Genomic DNA, 25,171 nt, shown 5'->3' on the forward strand with positions numbered 1-25,171 from the left:
TGCACCGCATGAGAACTAGGGTTGCCACGTTATCCCTTTAAACCAGGACAAATATGAATTCCACAGGTTCTGAGGCTGATTTAATGCAGATAAGGCACCAAGTGAGTTTAATTACCACCTTAATCAGCCACAGAACCTGTGTAATTAATGTGTGTCCTGGATTAAAGGGATGATGTGGCAACCCTAATGAGAACACATTGTCCTTGCCAGGAACGCATGGGTGAAATGATAATGCCGCCCCAAACACATCTAGCAAACGTATCATATTTGCAGCCACCACGCTACATGGTACTGCAGCAACATGAGATTTAGTGCAGTGCGAACTTTAGGCAGACATCCCAAGTCTCCCCGTATGGGAGTCTCCCGCATTTTGGCTGTGGCTCCCGGACACCCACGAGTGCTGTGCGATCTCCCGGCTGCAGGGCCGATCCTGGGCGGCAGTGGCGTATCATCCCCACACTGCACACATGGTTGGTCCCCTGGTTCACAGCCGGGAGTGATCAGTGCGGCGGGAGGGACAGCTGTGAGCCCCAATCTCCCTGTATAGCTTTTTAGCTAACAGCCGCTTCTCCTCGTTTCCCGCCCACGGCTATACAGGGAGATCAGTGCTCACAGCTGTCCCTCCCACTCATTCCCGGGTGTTTTCTGTGTGCTCCTCCGGGCCCCTGTCCTCCTTCTCTGGCCCCCTCCGTGTCCTCCTCTGCCCCCCCCCCCCTCGTCCCCCACAGCCGACTTCCCTCCTCTCCTCTCCCACGGGCTGCTGTGGGGGGATGTCAGGATGGAGAGTGGAGGAAGGGGCCAGCAAATATGTAATTTACCGGCCCCTTCCTTTTCTAAACTGGACATAGTGAGCGACCACTCGCTCCTGTGTCCTGTGAAAACTGTGTTTACTCTGCTTCAGTTTATGAATGAAAAGGAGCCGCTGTCTCCTGTCCATTCATCTTCAGTGTTGATAAATGGAGTGAGGAATGTGTGTCCTCAGTCCCTTTCACTGTAATCAAAGGGGAGATGTCAGGGGTCTGTTTATACCCCTAATATCTCACCAAAGCCCCCCCAACAGGGCAGATTAAAAAAATGGGGTTGTGGTTGCGGAGTGCCACCTCCCTGTAATTCGTTTTTGCAGGTTGGGATGTTTGTTAAGGCCTCATGCGCACTGAACATTAAAAACCCTTTGAGCAATAGAGTCACTGGGGACTGGGCTCAGGTGTGTTTGGGATCGTAGTCCCAATCCAAATGAGCAATCCCGCCAGAAAGCCGACACTGCACACCGCCAATCATAGACAGTAAGGCATTTCACGGTCTGCAGCTGCACAGACTGGGAAATGCCTCACTGCCAATGAGTAGGGATGGGTTCAGGCGTGTTCGGGATCTTGGTCCAAACCCACCAGCCTGATCCCGCCAGGAAGCCGACACTGCACATCGCTAATCACAGGCATTGAAATATTTCCCAGTCTGTGCAGCTGCGGACCGGGAAATGTCTCACTGCCTTTGATTGGGGATCGGGCAGGTGGGTTGGGACTAGGATCCCGAACATGCCTGAGCCCATCTCTACCTGTGATTGGTGGTGTGCAGTGTGAGTTTCCTGGTGGGAATACTCAAGTGGGTTGGGACTACAATCCCAAACATGCCTGAGCCCATCACTAGGAGACACCATTGGACATCAGCATTGTCAGTCTGGGAAGAGGGGAGTGCTAGATGTACTAGCAGGTTTTAAAACATTTAATCCAAACTTCAGCTAACACTTTTTCCCTTTTAGGATAAATGATTTGTCTCAACCCTCTAACTGCTACTTTGTCCGTGCAGCTTGGTCTGTTAAAGGTAGTTGAAAAAAAACAACCTTAGGCTTCTTTCACATTGGCAGTAATACTGCCCTCTGAAAAGCTTTCCGCAGTGGATTGCTTTTCAGTGGGCGGTATAGGAGTGGCTGGTAGACAATCAGGGGGCAATCTTACCACATCCTGCACTTTTTTTTTCAAGCACAAGAGGGATTTTGTGGTTCAAAAAAAAAGAAAGAAAAAAAGAAAATTGCACACCAGTCAAGAGCTGAGCATTTGGTGCACTCTAAGACTCGGTTCACACAGGGACGACTTGTCAGGCGACCTAGTCGCCTGACAAGTCGCCTCTCGTTCTGTGCTATGGAACCGTTCTAAGGGGAGCGACGCAAGTCGCTCCGACTTAGAAAAAGGTTCCTGTACGACTTTGGGGGCGACTTGCATAGACTTCTATACAGAAGTCGTTTTGCAAGTCGCCCGGGCAGTCGTGTGCAGGTCGCCTCGGTGAGGCGACCTGCAAGTCGTGCCGCCTCTGGTGTGAACCGAGGCTAACTGGACTCAATGGGCAAGTTTAACAAGTGAGTGTGTCCAGTGCGGGACACAGGCAGAAAAGAAAAACCTGATATAGATTTTAACCCTTCCCATACTCTATCCAAAACTAAAAAGAAAAGTGTCTGGAGTTGGACTTTAAATCTGCTTATATTTTTTCTTCCCTGCCCCCTCTCCCCATTAACAGGCTATTTAAATTGTTAAATAAAACCTCTCTGTTTTCATGACATATCTTCTTCTCTATGCAATGTAGGCAGATCATGGATGGTGGGAGACTCCTGGAAATATCACAGCACCCTGCCTCAGTACTCCTCTCAGGAGCCCTCAGCTCTGATGCAAACAGTGGGCTGGCTATTGGGAGGAGTTATGTAAATATCAAAATTCCTGAAAGCTCTTGTTAACTCCCAAAAAAATGGATCCTGTTCCTTTAAAGCATGTTATATGACACAGTGCTTGTCCTGTATCATTTGGCCCCTGTAACACCTTAAAAAACCTGGCTGATCCTGCCAGTTGCTGCCCCCCCTATGTAAACTGACCACGGTGCATTATGGCTGCTGAGACCTGACACCGTGGTCAGTTTACGTGCCTCCGTCATCCGCAGCCCTGCTGTCCTGTGTCTGTGTCCTCCCCCTCCTCTCTCTGCCTGTTAGCTAGTACCAGGGCACCCCCCCCCCCCCCCGCTCTCTTCCTGCTGGTATTATAACATATTTTTGTTGCTACCATCCTCTCTGCAATATTAAATGATGTGCTGCACTGCATGTGTTTTCTAAAAAAATCCACCGCTAAATACCTCATTCTATAGTGGTCGGTGGTCACGTGACCAGTTGTTCTCTCTCCTCTTCACCTGTCCTCCTCTCAGCTGACGTCAGCGAGGGGTTTCTCAGCTCCGCCCACTTTCTTGTCAGTTCGAGAGAGGAGCGAGACGGCCGGACACATTAGCTTCGAGTGGCGTTATAAAATAGTATTTAGTGGAGGATGTTTTAGAAAACACATGCAGTGCTGCACATTTAATATTACAGAGAGGATGGTAAAAACAGCACGGCAGATGTCAGTCTAGATGAGTGGGTGTTTCTAGGCTAGATTTTACATGCAGACCTCCCTAGGTAATGCCTGCATGTGATGCTGAGCCTTCGTGATTGAAAGAACTGAAATCTAATGCCCTGTACACACAACTGGTTTTCCCGTCGGAATAAACTCTGAAGGTTTTTCCGACGGAGTTCCGACAAAATTCCGCTCAAGCTGTCTTGCACACACACGGTCACACCAAATTCAGACCGTACAGATCGCGGTGAAGTACAACACGTAGGACGGGACTAGAAAACGGAAGTTCAATAACCAGTAGCCAATAGCTTCCGTCTCGTAATTGCTTCAGAGCATGCGTCGTTTTTGGTACGTCGGAACAGCATACAGACTAGCGTTTTTCCCGATAGGAATTGGTTCCGTCGGAAAAACTTAGAACATGTTCTCTTTCTAGGTCCGTCAGAAGCTCCCGTCGGACATTCCGCTTGTGTGTACACGGCATTAGAAGTGAAAGTGGTGGGCCATTTATTGTCAAGCTGGGGAGGAAATCGCTAGATGATGCTTGATGTCCTCCTGCCAGGAAATGAGGCTGGCTCTATCTGACCTGCTGCAGTTTCCTATGTACATTGTGAGAAGCTCACAGTGTGCAGTAAAATCAGAATAAATAATTCCAGTACAAGAGAGGAGTCTGTACAACTGTGCAAGACTGAAGATAAAGGTGGAGTTCATATGGGATAGGTTAATATGGATGCCAAAAGTGAGCACTTAGCAGGTTTTCATTTCTGTAAAACACCGGGAAATGAAGGGTGTAGCCAGACATTCTACATTTATCTAGCACTGCTATGCTTTGCACCAATCTGAAGATTGCTGCACTAGTCATCTGCTTCAAATGTCTTCCCTGGGGGGGCTTCTCTCCTTCTTTCTCAGGAGAGCTACAGCAGCCCAGCCCAAACCTTAATTCAAGCGGAGTTCCACCCAACAGTGGAAGCTCCTCTTATCTGCCCCCCCCCTCCAATGCCACATTTGGCACCTTTGCGTAGGAGAGGGGAATGGGTACCTGTTTTAGACAGGTACCCGTCCCCACTTCCAAAAGATTTTGCCGTAGCCAGATCACTCGGAAGATCAGCACCCCTCCTCCTTACCCTGCCACCAGGCCATTCAGAAAGCACAGCGAGCTTCGAGCATGTGCAGTAGGGAACCGGCTGTGAAGCCATGAGGCTTCACAGCCGGTCTCCCTTACAAGCAATGGCGGCGGCAGCACCCGAGAGCCGATGGAAACATGAAACTCCGCTTTAACTTGAACAATACAGGTGCTAGATGCTCTTGATCTCCAGTGTCCTTGTGAACATAACCCAATATTTCATTTATTGATCAAAAGTACATTATACATGATAACAGTAAGTCAAGTGACATCAGGGCTAGAATTTCCTTAAAAAAAAATTCTGGACCAGTGTCCTTCTTTTCACAATTTTTTCCCAAGTCATAGTGCAAACACTGCAGGACATTTGAGAATTCACAATATATTCACGCTGCTCTATGAATCTCACGGTAAAAAGGTACCTAGCACACTACAAATACCAACCTAATCACCCTCTTCGTTCCTCCCAGGACCTCCTGCTCTCTAGCTCCCTCATCACCTCCTCCCATATCCGCCTCCAGGACTTCTCCGGAGCCTCGCCCATCCTCTGGAATTCCCTACCCCAAATCTGTCTGACTGTCTCCAAATCTATCCACTTTTAGGCGATCCCTGAAAACTTTCCTCTTCAGAGAAACCTATCCTGCCTCCATCTAACAACTGCACTATTTTCTCCATTAGCTCATCACCCACAGCTATTACCCTTTTGTATAACTTGACCCTCCCTCCTAGATTGTAAGCTCTAACAAGCAGGGCCCTCTGATTCCTCCTGTATTGAATTGTATTTGTACTGTCCTCCCTAATGTTGTAAAGCGCTGCACTATATAAATCCTGTATAATAATAATAATAATAATACAAGGCGCACTACAAGGCCCCGACTGCCCAAGTTGCAATCTTTCATTTCTCTGCATTTGTCCATTAGCATTGGATTGCCGTGATATGTAGTAGGCTGGCTTCACATGAGTTGCAATAACGTGACATGCACAAGTAAGTGCATAGTATGGCATTTATTTTAAATGCATCCCAACACACTTAGGCCCCATTCACACTAGCGCGTTTTTTGATGCATTTTGCAGAAATGCACGGGAATTTTTTAACATGGGTTCCTATGGAACATGTTCACATCAATGCTTTTTTGTATCTCAGCGTTTTTGGAAAGGGTCGGGGACTTTTTTTCATGCAAAAAGCAGCGTTTTGCATGTAATGGTTTTCAATGGACAAGCATCAAAAACACAAGTGCTGCGTTTTTGCAGCGTTTTTGATGCGTTTTTGGTGCGTTTTTGCCGTTTTTTTTTTTTTTTTTGTAATTTTTTTTTAAGACTGTAAAAAAAAATGACAAAAAAAAAAAAACGCAAAACGCAAATCGCGGCAAAAACGCGGCTAAAAAACGTGGCAAGCATGAAAAAAAAACCTCCAAAAACGCTCAAAAGCAACATGCATAGGTGTGAATCGAGCCTAAGGCTGGGTAAACACTAGAAGTTTTTCTCGTTTAACCCAGCGGGCTGAAAGAAAAAAAAAAAAACTGATGTCTCCCGCTGTGTTATTGTATTTTGACAGGGGGACTCCCTTTTCCAGCATGCCTGTTAGACAGAAGTTGGTCCCAGATGTAGCAGAATACATATTGGCCTAAATTCATGAAGAAATTAGATTTTTTACTGGATATGTTTTATAGCAGAAAGCAGTAAAAAAAAAAATATATATTTTTTCAAAATTGTCGGCCGTTCTTTGTTTATGACGCAAAAAAATGAAAAACCGCAGAGGTGATCAAATACCACCAAAAGAAAGCTCTATTTGTGGGGGAAATGGACATACATTTTATTTGGGTACAGCATCACGCAACCACAACATTGTCAGTTAAAATAACGCAGTGTCGTATCGCAAAAAATGGCCTGGTCAGAAAAGGGGGTAAATCTTCCGGAGGTGAAGTGGGTAAAGCATCAGACCCCTCAGATGTGGTTTTCAGGTCCCTGAATTTCTTTCACAATGCAGTTTGCTGAAATCAGAAATATGTGTACACAATCCATACACAAATCCGAGGATTACATGATCTTATCTATATTTACTTTCACTAAATCCCTAATTGGTTAGTTGTCTTAATTAAATAAGATTAAAGAGCCTCCAGTAAAACTAGTCAGGCAAGTTTACTTTACTACATTCATAGCAATACTATACCCAGCCTGAGAAATATTAAACTGATACAAACAAATATATGCCAATAGGATCTTGGGCCCCTTTCACACAGGCAGTCCAATCGGGTCCACCTGTCAGTTTCAGGCAGACTTGATCGGACCATACATTGCTTTCTATGGAGACGCGGGTGTCAATGGAGATGTGTCTGTTGACAGCTGCCGACATCCAATCTGCTTAAAACAGACGGATAAGGATCCGTTCCCCATCCGTCTGGCGGATCAGGTGGTCAACAGGTGTAAACAGACAGGTGGTCCGTTTACACCCGAGGAGAGTGGGTTTTGTCTGTATTTGCTCTATATAAGCGGAGTGGATATGGACAAGCTATCCGTCTGCTCAGCGAGGATTAGTGGACAGATTCCCCACTGCACAGGCAGACGCCTAGTGGAGTTCCCCCCCTTGCCTTAAAGTGTTACTAAGCTCACAAGTAAAATCAGTCTGTATATGGAGTAAAGCATGCTTGTTATACTTACTGTGGAACCTAAGGGGTTAATCCTCTGCATTGTGTAAAAAGCCTGTTTTCTCTGATCTTCCCCTTCTTCCTCTGTCCCCAATCTATCTGCTGATAGAATAGAGCCTTGGGGGCAAGCTGCACATGCTCAGTTTGGTGTGTATTGCTAGATCGTTTTTTTCTGTCTTGGAAGAGTGCATGTGATCAGCACAGGGCCAATCAGCACTGTCCAGACAGAGGGTCAGGTGTCATGCAGCCTCATAGGACATTCAGGGGAAAATGAAAACTACTCCTTACACGGTTTAACCAGACACTGATAGAAGTCACAAGACTGCTATATACTGCTGATGAGAAAAGGTATTTGGCAGTTTATATTTACTATAATAATTGCATTTCCATGTTCTGTGTACTGTGGGAGACCAGATATAGTGAATGCAGGGTCCCAGGTTTAGTAACACTTTAAAGATAAGTATTTAACCTGTTTTATATTTAGCTTTCCTTGGTTACCCCTTCTAACCTCATCAACATGCTAATACAATCTTTCAATAATACCATTTCTATTTTAGACCCCATGACATAATCTCCAGGTCTCTGTGCTTCTCTATGCATTGCAGGCAGATCATGGCTGATGGGAGGGTTCAACAAAGTGGTGTACATAGCTTCCTGAAAACAGCCCAGCACCCTGCCTGGATGGGTGGGTGTCAGTCTGGAGGAGTTGGAGTTTCTGAGCAGACTGTATTTGTATGCAGACCATCCTGGATAACAACCACATTTGCTGCTGAGCCCCATGGTTGAAAGTAATGAAATACAGCAAATGAAAAGGGTGAGCCGGGGACAGTCAGGCTGGGGAGGAAAGTGCTAAAATGATGAAGGAGGTGTCTTCCAGCCAGGAAATGAAGTGGGCTCTGACTTGCTGCAGCTTCTATTACACACTGCGAGATGCTCACAGTGTGCAGGGAAATCAGAGTAAGCTATTTCAGTACAGTAGAGGTGCTGAAGACAAAAGGGAATGAGTTTTTAAGTAATGTGGGATACAGTGATCTGGCAGCCTGGTTTTCCAGCATGCCCCTTCGATAGAAGTCGCTCGTGAGATCGGCTTATGTTGGAGGAGGAGCTGTACCCAAAAGTCGGCCGGTTCCAACCATTTTCAACCGATTTTCAGCCCGTGTATACCCAGATTTACGCTGTTTTTCTAAAGCTCCACTGCCTTTTTTTTTTGTGGTTTGCTGAACTACAAACATTGCAGAGAGGGAACATCAGATTCACACGTGTTCATTCCATACAATGAAGCAGATCATTAGGGAAATTAGTGAAAGTAAATCATCCTACACACTTTAGTGACTCATTTATAGAATGCGACTCCCAGACATCGCAGACAACAGATTCTCTAGGATATTACTTTATTAGTCATCACAGAGACTGATCATCACTTTCACTTTTAAACCTGAACAAACTACACTGAGGATTCCCATTCTAAAAGGAAAACCATAATGGTGCATTTTATTTTATTTTATTTTATTTTATTTTTTACATTTAATACTTTTTAACACTTTAATGATTAAATATGTAAATCCAACATTTCATATTCCTGATATGTGTTTGCTGTACCGTGTCCTTGAACAAAAAAGCATCCTGTCCTTTTTGTATTGCTTCCTTTTTGTGAAATACCTGATGATCCTGCCAGTCCCCCTGCTTTCCTATGTAAAACTGACCACACTAAGCATTGAAGCTCATCCATCTCAGTGTGATCAGTTTTCTTCTTTGCATTCTACTTGGGAGCACAGCCTGCCTGTCCTCCAGTGGTCAGACTTGTGCTGACACATCCCCCTGCAAAGCTCTTCACTGGGAACACTGGGGAGATCAATGTACTGTTGTTTCTCTGTCTCCTGCTGGCAAACCTCCACCACTCTAAGCCCCTTTAACAGCTGAGAACAGAGGTCATGTGGTCACAAAAAATAAATAAAGAGATATATATATATATATATATATATATATATATATATATATATCTATATATCTCTATATATAGATATCTATATCTCTCTCTCTCTCTCTCTCTCTCTCTCTCTCTCTCTCTCTCTATATATATATATATACACACACACACACACACATATACAGTGGGGACGGAAGGTATTCAGGTATTCAGACCCCCTTACATTTTTCATTCTTTGTTATATTGCAGCCATTTGCTAAAATCATTTAAGTTCATTTTTTTCCTCATTAATGTACACACAGCACCCCATATTGACAGAAAAACACAGAATTGTTGAAATTTTTGCAGATTTATTAAAAAAGAAAAACTGAAATATCACATGGTCCTAAGTATTCAGACCCTTTGCTGTGACACTCATATATTTAACTCAGGTGCTGTCCATTTCTTCTGATCATCCTTGAGATGGTTCTACACCTTCATTTGAGGACAGCTGTGTTTGATTATACTGATTCGACTTGATTAGGAAAGCCACACACCTGTCTATATAAGACCTTACAGCTCACAGTGCATGTCAGAGCAAATGATAATCATGAGGTCAAAGGAACTGCCTGAAGAGCTCAGAGACAGAATTGTGGCAAGGCACAGATCTGGCCAAGGTTACAAAAACATTTCTGCTGCACTTAAGGTTCCTAAGAGCACAGTGGCCTCCATAATCCTTAAATGGAAGATGTTTGGGACGACCAGAACCCTTCCTAGAGCTGGCTGTCCAGCCAAACTGAGCTATCGGAGGAGAAGAGCCTTGGTGAGAGAGGTAAAGAAGAACCCAAAGATCACTGTGGCTGAGCTCCAGAGATGCAGTCGGGAGATGGGAGAAAGTTGTAGAAAGTCAACCATCACTGCAGCCCTCCACCAGTCAGGGCTTTATGGCAAAGTGGCCAGACGGAAGCCTCTCCTCAGTGCAAGACACATGAAAGCCTGCATGGAGTTTGCTAAAAAAACACCTGAAGGACTCCAAGATGGTGAGAAATAAGATTCTCTGGTCTGATGAGACCAAGATAGAACTTTTTGGCCTTAATTCTAAGCGGTATGTGTGGAGAAAACCAGGCACTGCTCATCACCTGTCCAATACAGTCCCAACAGTGAAGCATGGTGGTGGCAGCATCATGCTGTGGGGGTGTTTTTCAGCTGCAGGGACAGGACGACTGGTTGCAATCGAGGAAAAGATGAATGGGGCCAAGTACAGGGATATCCTGGACGAAAACCTTCTCCAGAGTGCTCAGGACCTCAGACTGGGCCGAAGGTTTACCTTCCAACAAGACAATGACCCTAAGGACAGCTAGAAATAACAAAGGAGTGGCTTCACAACAACTCTGTGACTGTTCTTGAATGGCCCAGCCAGAGCCCTGACTTAAACCCAATTGAGCATCTCTGGAAAGACCTAAAAATGGCTGTCCACCAACGTTTACCATCCAACCTGACAGAACTGGAGAGGATCTGCAAGGAGGAATGGCAGAGGATCCCCAAATCCAGGTGTGAAAAACTTGTTGCATCTTTCCCAAAAAGACTCATGGCTGTATTAGATCAAAAGGGTGCTTCTACTAAATACTGAACAAAGGGTCTGAATACTTAGGACCATGTGATATTTCAGTTTTTCTTTTTTAATAAATCTGCAAAAATGTCAACAATTCTGTGTTTTTCTGTCACTATGGGGTGCTGTGTGTACATTAATGAGGAAAAAAAATTAACTTAAAGAGGGAGTCCTGCGAAAAAAAAAAATTTTAAAGTCAGCAGCTACAAATACTGCAGCTGCTGACTTTTAAAATAAGGACACTCACCTGTCCCGGGGTCCAGCGATGTCGGCACTCGAGACCGAATCGTCCCTCAGTCCTCGTGTGCTGCCGCCGCCATTCTCTGTAAGGGAATCAGGAAGTGAAGCGCTGCGGCTTCACTTCCCTGTTCCCTACTGCGCATGCGCGAGTCGCGGTGCGCTTCCTAACTGGTCCCCACTGTCTCTGGGACCCATGTGTGTCCCAGCAGACAGCGCGGTGGGGACGGGAGGGGGCGTAGACTCCCGTGGGAGTCTATGTCAGAAGTGGGTGCAAATACCTGTCTTAGACAGGTATCTGCACCCCCCTCCCCCCTGAAAGGTGCCAAATGTGACACCGGAGGGGGGGAGGGTTCAGAAAAGCGGAGGTTCAATTTTTGTGTGAACCTCTGCTTTAAATGATTTTAGCAAATGGTTGCAATATAACAAAGAGTGAAAAATTTAAGGGGGTCTGAATACTTTCCGTCCCCATTGTATATACACACACATATACAGCGAGACAGTGAGGGGAAAAAGTATACGATCCCCTGCTGATTTTGTACATTAAGAAAAGACCAGTCTATAATTTTAATGGTAGGTATAATTTATCAGTGAGAGACAGAATAACCAAAAAAAAAAAAAACGTATTTCATAAAAGTTATGAACTGATATGCGACATGCTGATGTCACCGCGTTCGTGCAGGTCCCAGAGTGACGGGCTGCAAATTTGAGCTGGCCGGCTTGTTTTTATGTTCGATCACAACTGCTTAATTGTACGTGTACTACATTTTTATTATTGAAATACCCTAAAGATTTTATGCTATGGAAGCTTTCATTTCTTTTTGGGGATCCTGTGCCATTATGCCCTCTATGGGTGATGGAAGTTTATGAAGACCCTGTTGCTGTGTCCATTAAAAGGCCTTGGCTGGGTATAAAGCCGAAAGCGCTTGTGATCTCCCGTAATAGGAGATTATAGGGAGTTGGTAAGCAGCAGTGAAATCAGTGGTGGAAGTTATCCCTTTACACATCACGTTTCTTGGGTGTATTGTCATTTATGGCCACGTTGATGTCACTTCACCGGATGGACTTTATTATTTGTTATTACTGATTTATATTTTGTACTCCCATTTAATCATTAGCGCAACTTATTTTTTGAAAAGTGTTTGTTGCTGTGTGTATCTCACAGGAAGTTGATGCTTTTCGTGCACGTATATTCTTATTTCAGACAGTGATATAATCAGGGTTGCCAACCGCCAGTAAACTTACTGATAGTTTGTAAAAATCAGCGATTTTTTTACAACTGCCAGTAAATATCAGAGGCTGATAATTTCATGCTGTGTTGACTTTTTAAGTGTAAATCAAGCAAATTACTTTGTTAGAGGTATTGTCAGTGTTTCCACATCATGTTTATACTGTTCAAATATTCACTGTGTTAGTTCTCAATAGAAGTTCAGTAATTTCTCAGGTTGCCAGTAAAAAAATGTACTCTGCCAGTAAATTTCCCAGGTTTTGTCAGTAAAAAATGCTGCGGGAGGTTGGCAACCCTGGATATAATATCTTTTTTATTTTTATACCACTAAAGCCTGGCCATTGCCCTGTATTTAAAATTGAAACTATTGTATTTGGCCACTAGATGGTGCTAAAGATCACAGTAATTTCCTATGATTTAACCATCTAGTGGCCAACTTTTTTTTTTTTTTTCTAGTGGCCAACTTTAAATCAATGAGCAATGCTTGTCCAGCAAAGGAAATTGCCTAATAACATTCGCTTTTTGCCCCAGTTATACAAAACAAATCTACTTTCACTGGGTGAATTGCTATGCAAATGTTTTGATAAATACACCCCTAAGTTTACATTTTTACAGTGATATTTTATGATATAAGTTTTCTTTATGCCATCCTTGCTTTTTGGGGGCCTTGCTAGTTAACTTCTTTTCTTTTTTTTTTTTTTTAAAGTGCCACACCCTGGTGATCTTTGATCTCTTCCATGTTTTTGAGGCAGACCTCCAGCCCTCCAAGATTCCCTTCCCATGTTTGCAATAAAAAACATACACATTAAGGCCATTATTGCACTGTGAGTAAAGTTTTCCAAAATGAACGACAAAGCTTTAGAAGCTTCCTTGAATTTTGTAACTTCCTTCTCCCCCTGTGTATTCTCAGTCAGCAAAAAATACATTTCTGTCCTTCAAATGTGAAACTCCTCCAATTTAATATACATTTTCTCCATTCTTGTAAAACAACCCAGGTACTGTATATACAGAGAATCTAATTTGGTCTCAGTGACCCTGAAGCCTAAAGAGAACTTGTCTTAAACATCTATAGCTGGCTACACATCTTACAATCTGACTGTCCAATGACCTCTGGATTTACCAACTATATAGTGTAAGGGTCAGGCTTGGATTTATCATTAGGCACAGTAGACTTATGCCTATAGGTGACAAAAGCAAAGAGGTGGCTGCATCCTTGTATAGTCACTGGTCACATTTTTTTTTTTTAGAATACAATCAATATACAGAAGCTTATTTACACAATTCCACAAAATTATAATCCAGGCTAGGACCAGTAAAATAAGAAAACCTGTAAAGGAGGTGATCTTAGCCAAGCCAACCAGAGCTGTAAACAACAGGCCTTGGCCAGGGTGCGATTATACATTCAATTTCTATCGTATTTCACTGCAGCTGTGCCAGACAGGTCCTATGTGACCGAAAAGAATGACACTCTGCAGTCTCCAATAATGCTAAACATCCTGTCAGTCTCAGATCACATGATCTTTAAGCTTGTTCTAAGTTGCTTGAGAGAAGTGCTTTGGATTCATGACAAATAATATCTTAGCTGATGCCATTTCAGAAAACGGAAATCAAATTTGTTGTTTGCTGCATTTTGAACGCCGTCATTCTTTGCAATGCTTTATGAAATCAGTAATATGTCATCTTCTAAACCAGGGGTCTCCAAACTGCGGTCCGGGGGGCAGGATGCGGCCATTTGCTTGCCTCTTTCTGGCCTTTGGGGAACTTTTCCTTCCACTGATACAATACACAATTCTTCACACTGACACCAACAATGGGGCACTATTCCTCCCAATGACACCAATGATGAAGCACTATTCCTCCCAATAACACCAATGATGAAGAACTATTCCTCCCAATGACACCAATGATGGGGCACTATTCCTCCTAATGATGGGGTAGTATTCCTCACATTGACACCAATGATGGGGCACTATTTCTCCCACAGATACCAATGATGGGGCACTATTTCTCCCACAGATACCAATGATGGGGCACTATTTCTCCCCCTGACAACAACAATGGGGCACTATTCCTCCCACTGAGACCAAAAATGGGGCACTATTCCTCCCACTGACACCAATAAGGCACTATTCTTCCCCCTAATACGAAAGGAGCATTGTTTACTCCCACAGATGCCAGGACAATTTCTACTCCCAATGGCCACAGTCCGGCCCCCCTAAAGTCTGAATATGGCCCTATGGTTAGAAATTTGGAGACCCCTGTTCTAACCCATTGATAAGAAGTTATGTATATTGTACTCACCAGGCTTGCAACAGGGCCCAGAGACCTCTTGGCTGAAAGCAGGGCACTGCCCATGCTGGAGAAGGTCTGCATTATTGATGTGAGCCAGGATTCTGATTCTTGGGGTTCTTCAACTCTGCCTCCTTCTAAAGCAGCATCTAAGCAAAGAGTAACAATTATGGGTTATACATTTTAGTCCAGAGATTAGAAAACCTAAGAGATTATCATCTATATATAAACAAAAAAAAACTCATAGATAACAGTTGAGAAGCATATGGGGTAGACTACTTAAAGAGAAAATGCACTTTTGTTGAGGAAGAAAAAACAGACCCCCCCCCCCCGGTGATCAATGTACATTGCAGGGGTTTTAACAAACTTTGTGTCAGATTCCTATCTTTTGTTACTGTGAAGAAATAGGTGTCACCAGACTGTCTTAGTACTGATTCTGAATGGGAGGTCTGGTTCATTATAATCAGCTGGTGCATTTTCTGTGTTCCAATAAGGAAAGCTGCAGTGTCTGCATCCTTTTAGAAGTATTTAACCCTTGGAGAGTATCTTACCAAACTTAAAGGAGTTGTAAAGGCAAAAGGTTTTTTATCTTAATGCATTCTATGCATTAAGATAAAAAAACCTTTTGTGTAGCAGCCTCCCCAGCACCCCCTAATACTTACCCTGTGCCCCTTGTATATCCAGCGATGTCCACGATTCCTGGCCGGTCGTCTGGAACTCTCCTCCTGATTGGCTGGGGCACAGCTGCGGCGCCATTGGCTCCCATGACTGTCAATCAAAGTTAGTTAGCCAATCAGGAGAGAGAGGGGGCCGGGGCTCCATGTCTGAATAGATACACGGAGCTCCGACTCGGCTCGGGTCCCCTCATAGCAAGCTGTTGGTCTATGGGGGCACCTGTCAGGAGGGAGGGACCAGGAGCAGCGAAAAGGGACCCGAGAGGAGGAGGATCTGGGCTGCTCTGTGCAAAACCACTTCACAGAGAAGGGAAGTATAACATGTTTGGTTTTTTTTTTCGTTTGTTTTTTTAAAGCGAGACTTTAAAATCACTTTAAATAGTTTTTACAGGGAGTGACTAAAATTTGACTTGCATCTTAGTGCAGACCTCTGAGAAATCAGTGAGCCAATCAAAAAAGGAGGAAATTAAAATTTTGAGTGGTTTTGTTTATGAATGATGTACAGAATCCCTCCAGGCTGTCATATTGCATTGAATTTTACAGAAAATTACAGCTCTGCAGATTGAAATGAGAAAAGTCATTTTTAATAACAATAAATGAAAACATATGGTAGCTTTTATAGTACTCGTATATGCTATATTAATTTTTTTATTTGCCATATTTTCTTTTCCATGAAAGTGAAGTTACCTTTTAAGGTGACCATACACTATACAATCGGATTGTACAATCTTCTTTGAATCTGCCATCAGATATGTGGGGTAAGTGCCTGTCTGATTTGATACAAACTGAATAGGTTGATTAGGTGTAATCGTATTACATAGTTTTGGTAAATCTAAGGAGATTGTGCAATCAGATTGTAAAGTGTATAGTCACCATTAGGCAGACTTCCCCAAGGTGACACAAATATGCTTCCCTATTACTGTCACATGGAAAGGCCCAGCTAACCATGTTGTCTGCCCTTATTGCAACAGGACTAGTAAAATTACTACTTAATGCCAAAGCAACATGTTGCAACCTACCTATGGTGTAAGTGGTGGGATAGAGGCATATCTATGTATTTAGAAGTTAGTCTGGAGGTCAGCTTTAAGCTCCAAGTCAAGTTTACACAGGAGTTGCTCTCTTTACTTCTGGTGGCCAAACAGATTGTCAGGAGAGCGAAGTAAAAGTAAGTATAATTACCTGTGGGGTTGACATTAAAATTAATCTGCTGTTTTTCACTGATTACAGCAAAACAAATTTTCTGCAAACTGCTGTCAATGGATGAAATAGGAGCAACAAAGGTGACCCAATTCATTAAACACTATTGGGTGTAATTATTTTGCAGTAACCATAATGACCCACAACAGCTAATGCACCTGATCACCACTTTGTACGTACCCTCAGCAGCCCAGCCTTAAAGGAATCATTATTAAAAATGTGATCGGAGTGAGGCTGTGAACCTTACCTATGCCAGCATCCTCTTCATTCTGGGAAACAGCTTCATCTGGCTTATGCGGTATGTGATCCAGGGGGTCCTGGGTGGGAAGGACAACCTCTGCCTCTACCTCTACCGGAGGCTGATTCGCTGTGGACTCCTCTACTAATGGCACTTCTTCTGGAGTCACTGTGGACTCCTCCACTGGCAGCTGATTCGCTGTGGACTCCTCTACTAGAGGCTTATTCACTGTGGACTCCTCTACTGGAGGCACTTCTTCTGGAGTCACTGTGGACTCCTCTACTGGTGGCTGACTCACTGTGGGCTCCTCTACTGGTGGCTGATTCATTGTGAAGTCCTCTACTGGTGGCTGATTTACTGTAGAGTCCTCTACTGGTGGCTGATTTACGATAGACTCCTCTACTGGTGGCATTTCTTCCTGAATCACTGTAGACTCCTCTTTTGGTGGCAGTTCTTCTGGAGATACTATGGACTCCTCTACTGGTGGCTGACTCACCCTGGACTCCTCTACTGGTGGCTGATTCACTGTGGAGTCCTCTACTGGTGGCTGATTCACTGTGGAGTCCTCTATTGGTGGTTGATTTAGGATGGACTCCTCTACTGGTGGCATTTCTTCTTGAATCACTGTGGACTCCTCTTTTGGTGGCTGAGTCACTGTAGACTCCTCTTCTGGTGGCAGTTCTTCTGGAGTCACTGTGGACTCCTCTTCGTTGGCGACAGGCTCTGGATCCGATTTCTCCTCCTCTGGATTCATTTCATCAGAGGTTGTCTTCTCTATGGAAATAATTAAAGTGGACATGCCAATAAAATTCACACTCTGCATTTATCAACATGTTAGTGTTACCAAATTACATTATTATTTTGAATTTTTTTTAAAAGTAACTCTTACTAGCCATGAATAAATTAAAGGAGAAGTACATGAAAATGAATGCAGCCTTTACATCTAATAATTGGTAAGCTGCAATATATTAAATGTTTGCTTTTGGGTTTAATACTGCTTTAACACTGCTCCCATGGCAGCATCTGCTAATGATTATACATAACCATTAAAGTGTCCATATGACAGCAGAGTCTGTTGTTTTCAAACTGTCCAAGTGACATACATGGAGATAAAGAGGATCAGCAAGGCATATTTAGCCTAGGTTCACACATGTGGCGCAGGAAATGCAGCGATCCCTGTGCGTTTCCCACACCGCATTGAAATCGCACTGAGGGTATCAGTAAAAAGTTAACGACACCCCAAACGCATCACAAAGGCAGTGCAGTTTGCCTGCACCAGATCGCATGGTACAAAACGAACTTGTCCGGTTGCGATGTGGCTCCAAAGATTATGCCTGCACCTTTTTTGGTGTGATGTGAGCCCATTCAAAAGGAATTTTCAAATCAGCACTACAGGCAGATTTGAATCTCTATTGTCTTCACCATGCTTGCCCGCCACTGGAGCACCAAGAAATACCTGTTACTTCTGCGTATGTGGAAATGTATGAAACGTTACCCTGCCTCTCCATAATGTGGCATTAGGTGTCTAGGCTGCCCATTTCCAGGCCCAAGTACCACCACGTATGAGGATGGGGCAGGATTGGGGGGGGGGGGGGTTGTTAGAAGCATGCACAGCTTTATGCAGCCATATGCAGACTCTGCTTACAGCTCTGTGGTTCTGCACAGTGCTTGTGCCCTACAGTTTCTCTCTCACAGTACATGAATTATAAATATTGGCTCTGTCACTGCCATAGAATTCTGATGATAACTCTACACACAGATTCCATACCATCTATTGTTCTCAGGGGAAAGTCTCTTGATTCATGGCCATAGTTGCAAAGCATTTGTAGCTGTGTGTAAGCAGAAACCATGGCCAAACATTTAGACCTTAAGTAGAACTATAGGCAATTTTTTTTCATTTTGATAGAGCAAGGGAGCCCTGACAGATTTTTTTCACCATCTGTGTCCCATTTCGGAGATTACCTTTCATTTCCTGTCCCATAACCAAACATGAAGTGAGAGGAAATCACTGCAAATTAGGGAATTCCTTGGGGATCCCTAGCTCATCAGAACTAATGTCCCCATCGTAAGATTTCCCCTCTATTACATTTCTGGGGACAACCCAAAATTTGGGATTTTCTTTTACTTTCACTTTCAATGATAATGGTAAACAGGACAAATAGATAGGATGAATCTCCTAAAAATGGGGACACCGACAGCTATAAAAACCGACAGATGTTTTAATCCCTCTTCACTCCATCCAAAGCTAAAAAAAAAGGTTTGCCTTTAGTTATACTTTAAGTTTTCAATATTGATAAAGGGTAAATCCAGTTGAATATGTGTTATTCTGTACACGGTAAATATAACTCTTCTGTAATAACATGAAGTCCTTCATCTACAGTACATCACGCCCGGCTCTCCTATGTTGCAGTGGACATGAACTTACAGTTCCGGTTTGCTTTAAATTACTAAAGAGGCATTGCAGAGGATAGGGGAGGGGAGGTATTACGAGCATATAAGTAGTAGACCACTGGAACAAGGAATGAAAAAGTCGATTAAAAATACTTACCTGTCCTGCTGCCTTTGCCTCTGACTTGCTTTCTCCCAGACCTACACCTGCTAAAGAATATTCAGGAAAGGTCCTCCCAGGTGTTTCAGATTCCCACTGCTTGCTGTGCTTTAATGTGCCGGCAGCTATTTCACTACTGTGTCCCTGGGATACATAACGGTCATCCACATACTCTCCCATATTGGTCAAGACACTACTGATATCAGTGCCCAAGTGCACTAAATTAACTCACTCCACGTGCTCCAATGCCCACATCCTCCCTCTTTGATGCCTCCTAATTGTTTAATGGTTTACACTTGTTTTAAAGGAAGTCTGTGCTTTGCCCATTCTGAACAAAGAAACAAACTTGCTTTAATATCTCTACCCCCAGTGCATGGCCAACATTCCTACACCACCCCTCACTCTATTAAGCTGTTGGACCCAAGGAAGGGAAGCTTTGCGTAGGCTTTAGTCAGAGGGCTTTTCCTGCCCTGTGGGACAGCACAGGGCCAATAAAATAAGCTCTTATATGAGAAGAGAGAACTGAGTTACATACTCCAAACCCAGAATTACCAACTATTTTCTTTCCTCACAACAGCTGAATGTGGAACTGAGGTGGTGATGGAAAGGATATATGCTGTTAAAAAAGAAACCTATTGCTTTGTTTTGCATTGGCAGGTTTGCTTCCAGTATATCTGTATCCACAGAGGCGAACAAAAAAAAGCCTTTGCTTGTTTACTCACATGTTCGACCAGCTGCTTGACAGGTACTACCAAAAATATTATACAATAGTGTAACTATGGCCTCCTTGAGAAATCTGCAGTAAGGGGTAATTTTGGAAGCCACAGTTTGTTAGGATCTGGATCTGAACCTAGAACATCTGCAGTGTCTAGCTGTAGCCCTCATCGCTGTGCCACCTGAGATGCTGGACAGCTCCCTGCTTGATCAACCTTGCCTTGTTTCTTGTTTGTGATGAACATTGAACTCTCTGCTCTCCCCATGAACTTCCTAAATTAAGCCATGTCTCTGCACGTCCTTTTTGCTAGATTATTATGCCCTCTCCAGCCGATATCTTTCTCCTTGTGTGCCTGCAGTTGTCCTATCCACCACTACTACTATTTACTGATCTTCAGCTTTTTCTTCGGCTATGCTTCTACTTGATCCCTATCTGTTACCAGCTTGCTCACCTCCTGGTGGGGTGATTCTTCACCATCAGGAGCCCTGGTAAAGACCGGTTAGTGCTTAGGTGCTTGAGTACCACATCCTCTACCAGGATGACCTGCTCATGTACTTATCCTCTCTACTGCTATAGCTACTGTATCCGAGCCTGACCCCTGACCATGACTGTTTGGTATGAAAGACTGTACAATGTTGTAGAAGAACAAAGTCTAACACCGATCTTACCATCTTTTTCTTCTGTTACCAATCCAGATGCAAGCAGAGAACTGTCACTTCGTGTGGAAAGTTTATGTCTGAGCCTATATGAGATCTTCTGGACATCATCTATCAAGCCTGCTTTTTCACCAAATATTTCTTCATCGTGGTTTGCTTCTTGAGGATTCAAAACACTCTCCACAAAGTCAAGAATATTTGATGATGATAACCCTAAAATCTGATCCAGAGCTTTGTGAATATGATCCAGATGTAAACTGTCCCTCCAAGCCAACTGCAGCTTAGAGTCCATGTCCTGAAACATGGCTTCCAGCCTCATGATGTTGCCTGGACCAAGGTACTTTGTGAACTGTGCTATACGTTTCTCATCCAAATACTCCCTCATAATACTCAAGACTTTAATGTTTTCAACATGAGTTGCTTCCTGAACAGCTATGTTCATTAGAAGTATTGAATCGTCAGGAAGCTCTCCAGTGAATTGTTCATTCTTTTCTATAGGAGCTATTTTGTCATCAGTCTTGTCAGAGATGTCTTCCTGTTTATCTCGCTTGGTTATTTCAGCTTTACCCAACACCTCAACAGTTGCTGTCTCTTTTTCTATTTTGGTATCTAAAATATCAGAATTATTTTTTTTCTTAATTGGATCTTCAGTAACTACGACTGGTCCTACATTTACTTCACTGATTTTCTCTACATTTGTTTCTGTCACAATACCTACGTTTACTTGAAGTGAATCTTGATTTTCTTGCTTGCTTGTGTCCTTACTTTCTAGAGAAGAATGGTTTAATTCTTGGCTAAGATCAGATTCCTCAGATACTTTAGGATCTGCCTTTGTTTCTGTCTCAGTTTCTGCAAGAATTTCTCCAGCTGGCTTATCACTTGTGGTATTCTCATCTTCCAGAAAATCATCTACATTTTTATGGTCTTTTTCTTCTTTATCAATTGTCCCTGGGTGACGCTCAGCATCTACAGCAGCTTTTTCTGCAAGATCCTGATTGCTTAAAGTAGAATCTGTTGACCCTACGTTAAAACTGTCTGCACTGTTAGTATCTATTGGCTCTCGTTTTTCGTCCTGATAACTTGAATAGGGCTGCTCGTGTTCTGTTTCCTTGTTGGTCTCACTTGTGTCAACAAATGAATGTATAGTACTGTCTTTGTGCACTAGAACATCTACATTTATAACTGGTAACTTTTCTAATGTTTGTTTGTCTGTAGGATTACAATGCTTTACGTTTATTTTTTCTTCATTATCTGCTGCTATTGGAGATTCTGTTTCTTTAACAAATGGATCTGAAGACTGCACCTGTGAATCTTCCACTTCTCCTGGATGATCAGCAGTAACAAAATCACTTGCCGATTTGACATCTGCTGGAAACTCTGAAGTTAATGAAGGACTTTTGTCTTGTTTAACTACTTCAGTCTGGTCTTGATTACTGTTAGAGCTTCCCAGGTTAGATTTCTCCGATAGGTTTGGCTCTCTTAAATCCTTTAATTGAATGTCTTTGTTTTCTTGCAAATCTTCTGGTATTGGCTTATCACTGTGATCAACATTTACTTCCTTTACACCATTTGTTTTGGTTGGTGTTTGGCTTCCCTCTGTAGTTTCACTGATCTTAGAATCTACTCCCTCAGATTTTGATTCAGATGCTTGTGTCCCACTTATAATTTCAGGTTGCTCCGGTACATCTGGTTCTACTTGTACAGAATCAGTATCAGTACTACTCTTGGGAAGAGGGGTTCCATCAGCTGAAGACAAATGTATTGTATTTTCCAATAACTTATTTGCAATAATATTGGTCTTTTGTTCAGATGTTAAATCTTTATCTCCATCAACAGCTGGCAAGGTTTTCCATAATCCATCATTTTCCATAATCCATCGAACAACTGTATTATACTCAAAAGGAGGTTCTAAATGTCCATTTTCACGCCTGTTGTTCTTCTCCATGCCAAGTAAGTACAAGTTCTTACTTTTTCCTACGTCTTTACTTGGTTCATCATCATCTTGTTCTGAATCATTTCTGTCCAAGTCAGTGACATCTTGTGTACATTCCCCTCCACTGACAATAGCAAAGAATGTGTCTCCCAATGATGTTAGAATGCTATTTTCTTGCTTTATGGTTGTGGCATGACCCATGTCAACAGAGACTTGTACCTCCTCTTTGGATGGGGATGCCTTTGATTTTGATGAAATGCTGGCACTAGAATCATCCTCAAAAGCTGTCTGATCTGATGAAATCATATCAAATTTTTCATCAGATAACAAAGATATTTTTGCTGGCTCTCCAACATTCCTTTCTTCTTTCGTTTTTTCACTGATCTCTGAATCCACTGCCTCAGCCTTTGATTCTGACCTTTCTTTTACATTTAGAATTTCAGGTTGGTTCTGTACATCTAGACCTACTTGTACAGAATCAGTATCAGTACTACTTTTAGCACGAGGTGTTCCATCACTTGAAGATATATTTACTGTGTTTTCAGATACGTTGTTTGCAGTAACATTAAATTTTTGTTCAATTTCTCGTAATCCCTCTTCTCCTAGAACAAGTGCATCTTCATCAAAAGGGAGTTCTAATTGTTCATTTTCATACTTGTTGCTTTTCTCCATGCCAAGTAAGTACAAGTTCTTATCTTTTTCTACCTCTTCACTTGTTTCAATGCAAATTTCTTGTTCAAATGAATCAGTTCCATCTAGATCAGTGATATCCCATGTGTGTTCCCCTCCACTGACAATAGCAAAGAATGTGTCTCCCAATGTTGTTAGAATACTCTTATCTTGCTTTATGGGGGTAGCATGGCCCATGTCAACTGAGAATCTGACCTCCTCATTGGATGGGGATGCCTTTGTTTCTGATCCAGTGATGGGGGTAGAGTCATTTTTAAAAGATGTCTGATCTGATGACTTTGTATCAAGTTCTTCATAAGACAACAAAGGTGTTTCTGTTGGCTTTGCAATATCCCCTTCTGTTTGCAAATCATAAGGTTCAAAATCTTTGTCTTGATAATTGATATCAAATGTAACAAGCCTGGTCTCTTCATCTTCGGTTACTACTGCATCGCCCGTTGAGCCTACTTCTGTCTTTAAGTTTACAATCTTATCTTTGTCTATCAGAGTAAACAATTTTGTGTGTTTGCTTTCTTTAGAATTTTTAGCTCCTTTCTGATATATGCTATGAGCTTGCTCACTATCTGGCAATTTTAAATCACTCTTTGCATGTTCATTGGCTGAATAGGTATATCCATTGAGACTTGATAATGATTTCTTTAAACCCTCGTAATCCAGAACTACATCATCATCAACAGGGGGTTCTAAATGTTCATTTTTAGGCATGTTGCTTTTCTCCATGCCAAGTAAGTATAGGTGCGCATCTTCTAACTCTTCACTTGGTTCATCATAATTTTCTTGTTCCTCTAAATTAGTTCTGCCAGGATAGGTGACATCTTGTGTGCATTCCCCTCCACTAATGACAGCAAAGAATGTGTCTCCCAATGTTGTTCGAATACTTGTTTCTTGCTTTATGGGTGTAGCATGGCCCATGTCAACTGAGACTTTGACCTTCTCTTTGAATGGAGCTGTCTTTGCATCTGAAAAAGTGGTAGAATCATTCTCCAAAGCGGTTGCATCTGATGCCTGCATTTTATATTTTTCATAAGATAACAAAGGTGTTTCTGCTAACCCACACACACCATCATCTTCTTGTGGCTCATAGTGTTCAAAATGTTTGTATTGGTATTCACCATCAAATGTAACAAACCTGGTCTCTTCATCTTCAGTTACAGCATCACCTGTGGAGCCAACTTTTGTCTTTAGGTTTACAATTTGTTCTTTGTCTATTAGAGTTAAAGATTCTCTGTTTTTATTTTCTTTAAACTCTTTAGCTCCAAGAGAGATCCTGACATTCGTGGGTTGTTCACCCCCAGGCACCAGCGATTTGCTTTTTGCATTTTCCTTGGTTGCTTGATGTGCAACACTTTCTTGCTGAGAATCTTTGGATTTGCCATTTACAGCTGTTGTATGTACATCATTTGTAGCAGAAAGAGTATCTTCAATTATTTTGTTTTCATCTTTTCTCTGATCATTCTGCAATTGTTTTTCTAGACTTCCAAAAGGTGTAATCTGCTCTTGAGATGGCGAAGCAGGTACCTCCACCAATGGTTTCTCACACACTGGAACAAGCAGCTGTCGTGTTTTTTCACTAGAAGATTCAAGCACCAATGCTGTCACATGAAAGGAAGATGAATGGGTTACTCTCCATGTTAATTCCCAGAAGTAATGTGTATTTTCTTTGTTCTTGGCAGCTGAACATAGCAACTGGGTAGCATGGCAAAGGTGACAATGTGCTGCTAGGGAGAGGGGCTTTAACCAAACCTGTAACTTTGCTCTGCATTGGCAAAGTACTAGTTTGTTTTAGATAAAACATGGAGGATGGTGGGACAACAGAGAACAAGTACTTACTGTCATATGCACCCTCCCCCAACCCCTCCCGACCCTCAAACACATCTCTATGAAGGTTCCACCATATTAATGATGGTGTGTATGTGCCGGGCTACAGACCAGGAAGAGGAGCTTCAAAAAGCACCTCTTCCTGCCCGGTGCCAACACCATTCCTCCCAAATTTTTGGGCCAAATGCTAGGTCACCCAAATGCGGGTGAGAATTAATGTAGCTTTACAAACATGGCAGACAAAGGATTGTGACAACTTGTGCTGCAATAAGCAAAGTAAAACCCTAAACCTGACAGGATAAGATATAA

At 42.8% G+C, this 25,171-nt stretch overlaps 1 protein-coding gene across 1 annotated transcript in view; it reads right to left on the reverse strand.

Moving 5' to 3' along the window:
- The window catches only part of MIA3 (MIA SH3 domain ER export factor 3), a gene marked incomplete at its 5' end in the record, with an annotated part of 123,924 nt that overhangs the window by 79,781 nt on the left and 18,972 nt on the right, over window positions 1–25,171 (reverse strand). The window contains 2 exon segments of the mRNA XM_073628346.1: window positions 14,406–14,542; window positions 16,512–17,276. Of these exon segments, the coding sequence (XP_073484447.1) occupies window positions 14,406–14,542; window positions 16,512–17,276 (902 nt within the window).

Source organism: Aquarana catesbeiana, linkage group LG04 (genome assembly GCF_042186555.1).
Source record: "Aquarana catesbeiana isolate 2022-GZ linkage group LG04, ASM4218655v1, whole genome shotgun sequence".
In the NCBI taxonomy this organism is placed as follows: Eukaryota; Metazoa; Chordata; class Amphibia; order Anura; family Ranidae; genus Aquarana; species Aquarana catesbeiana.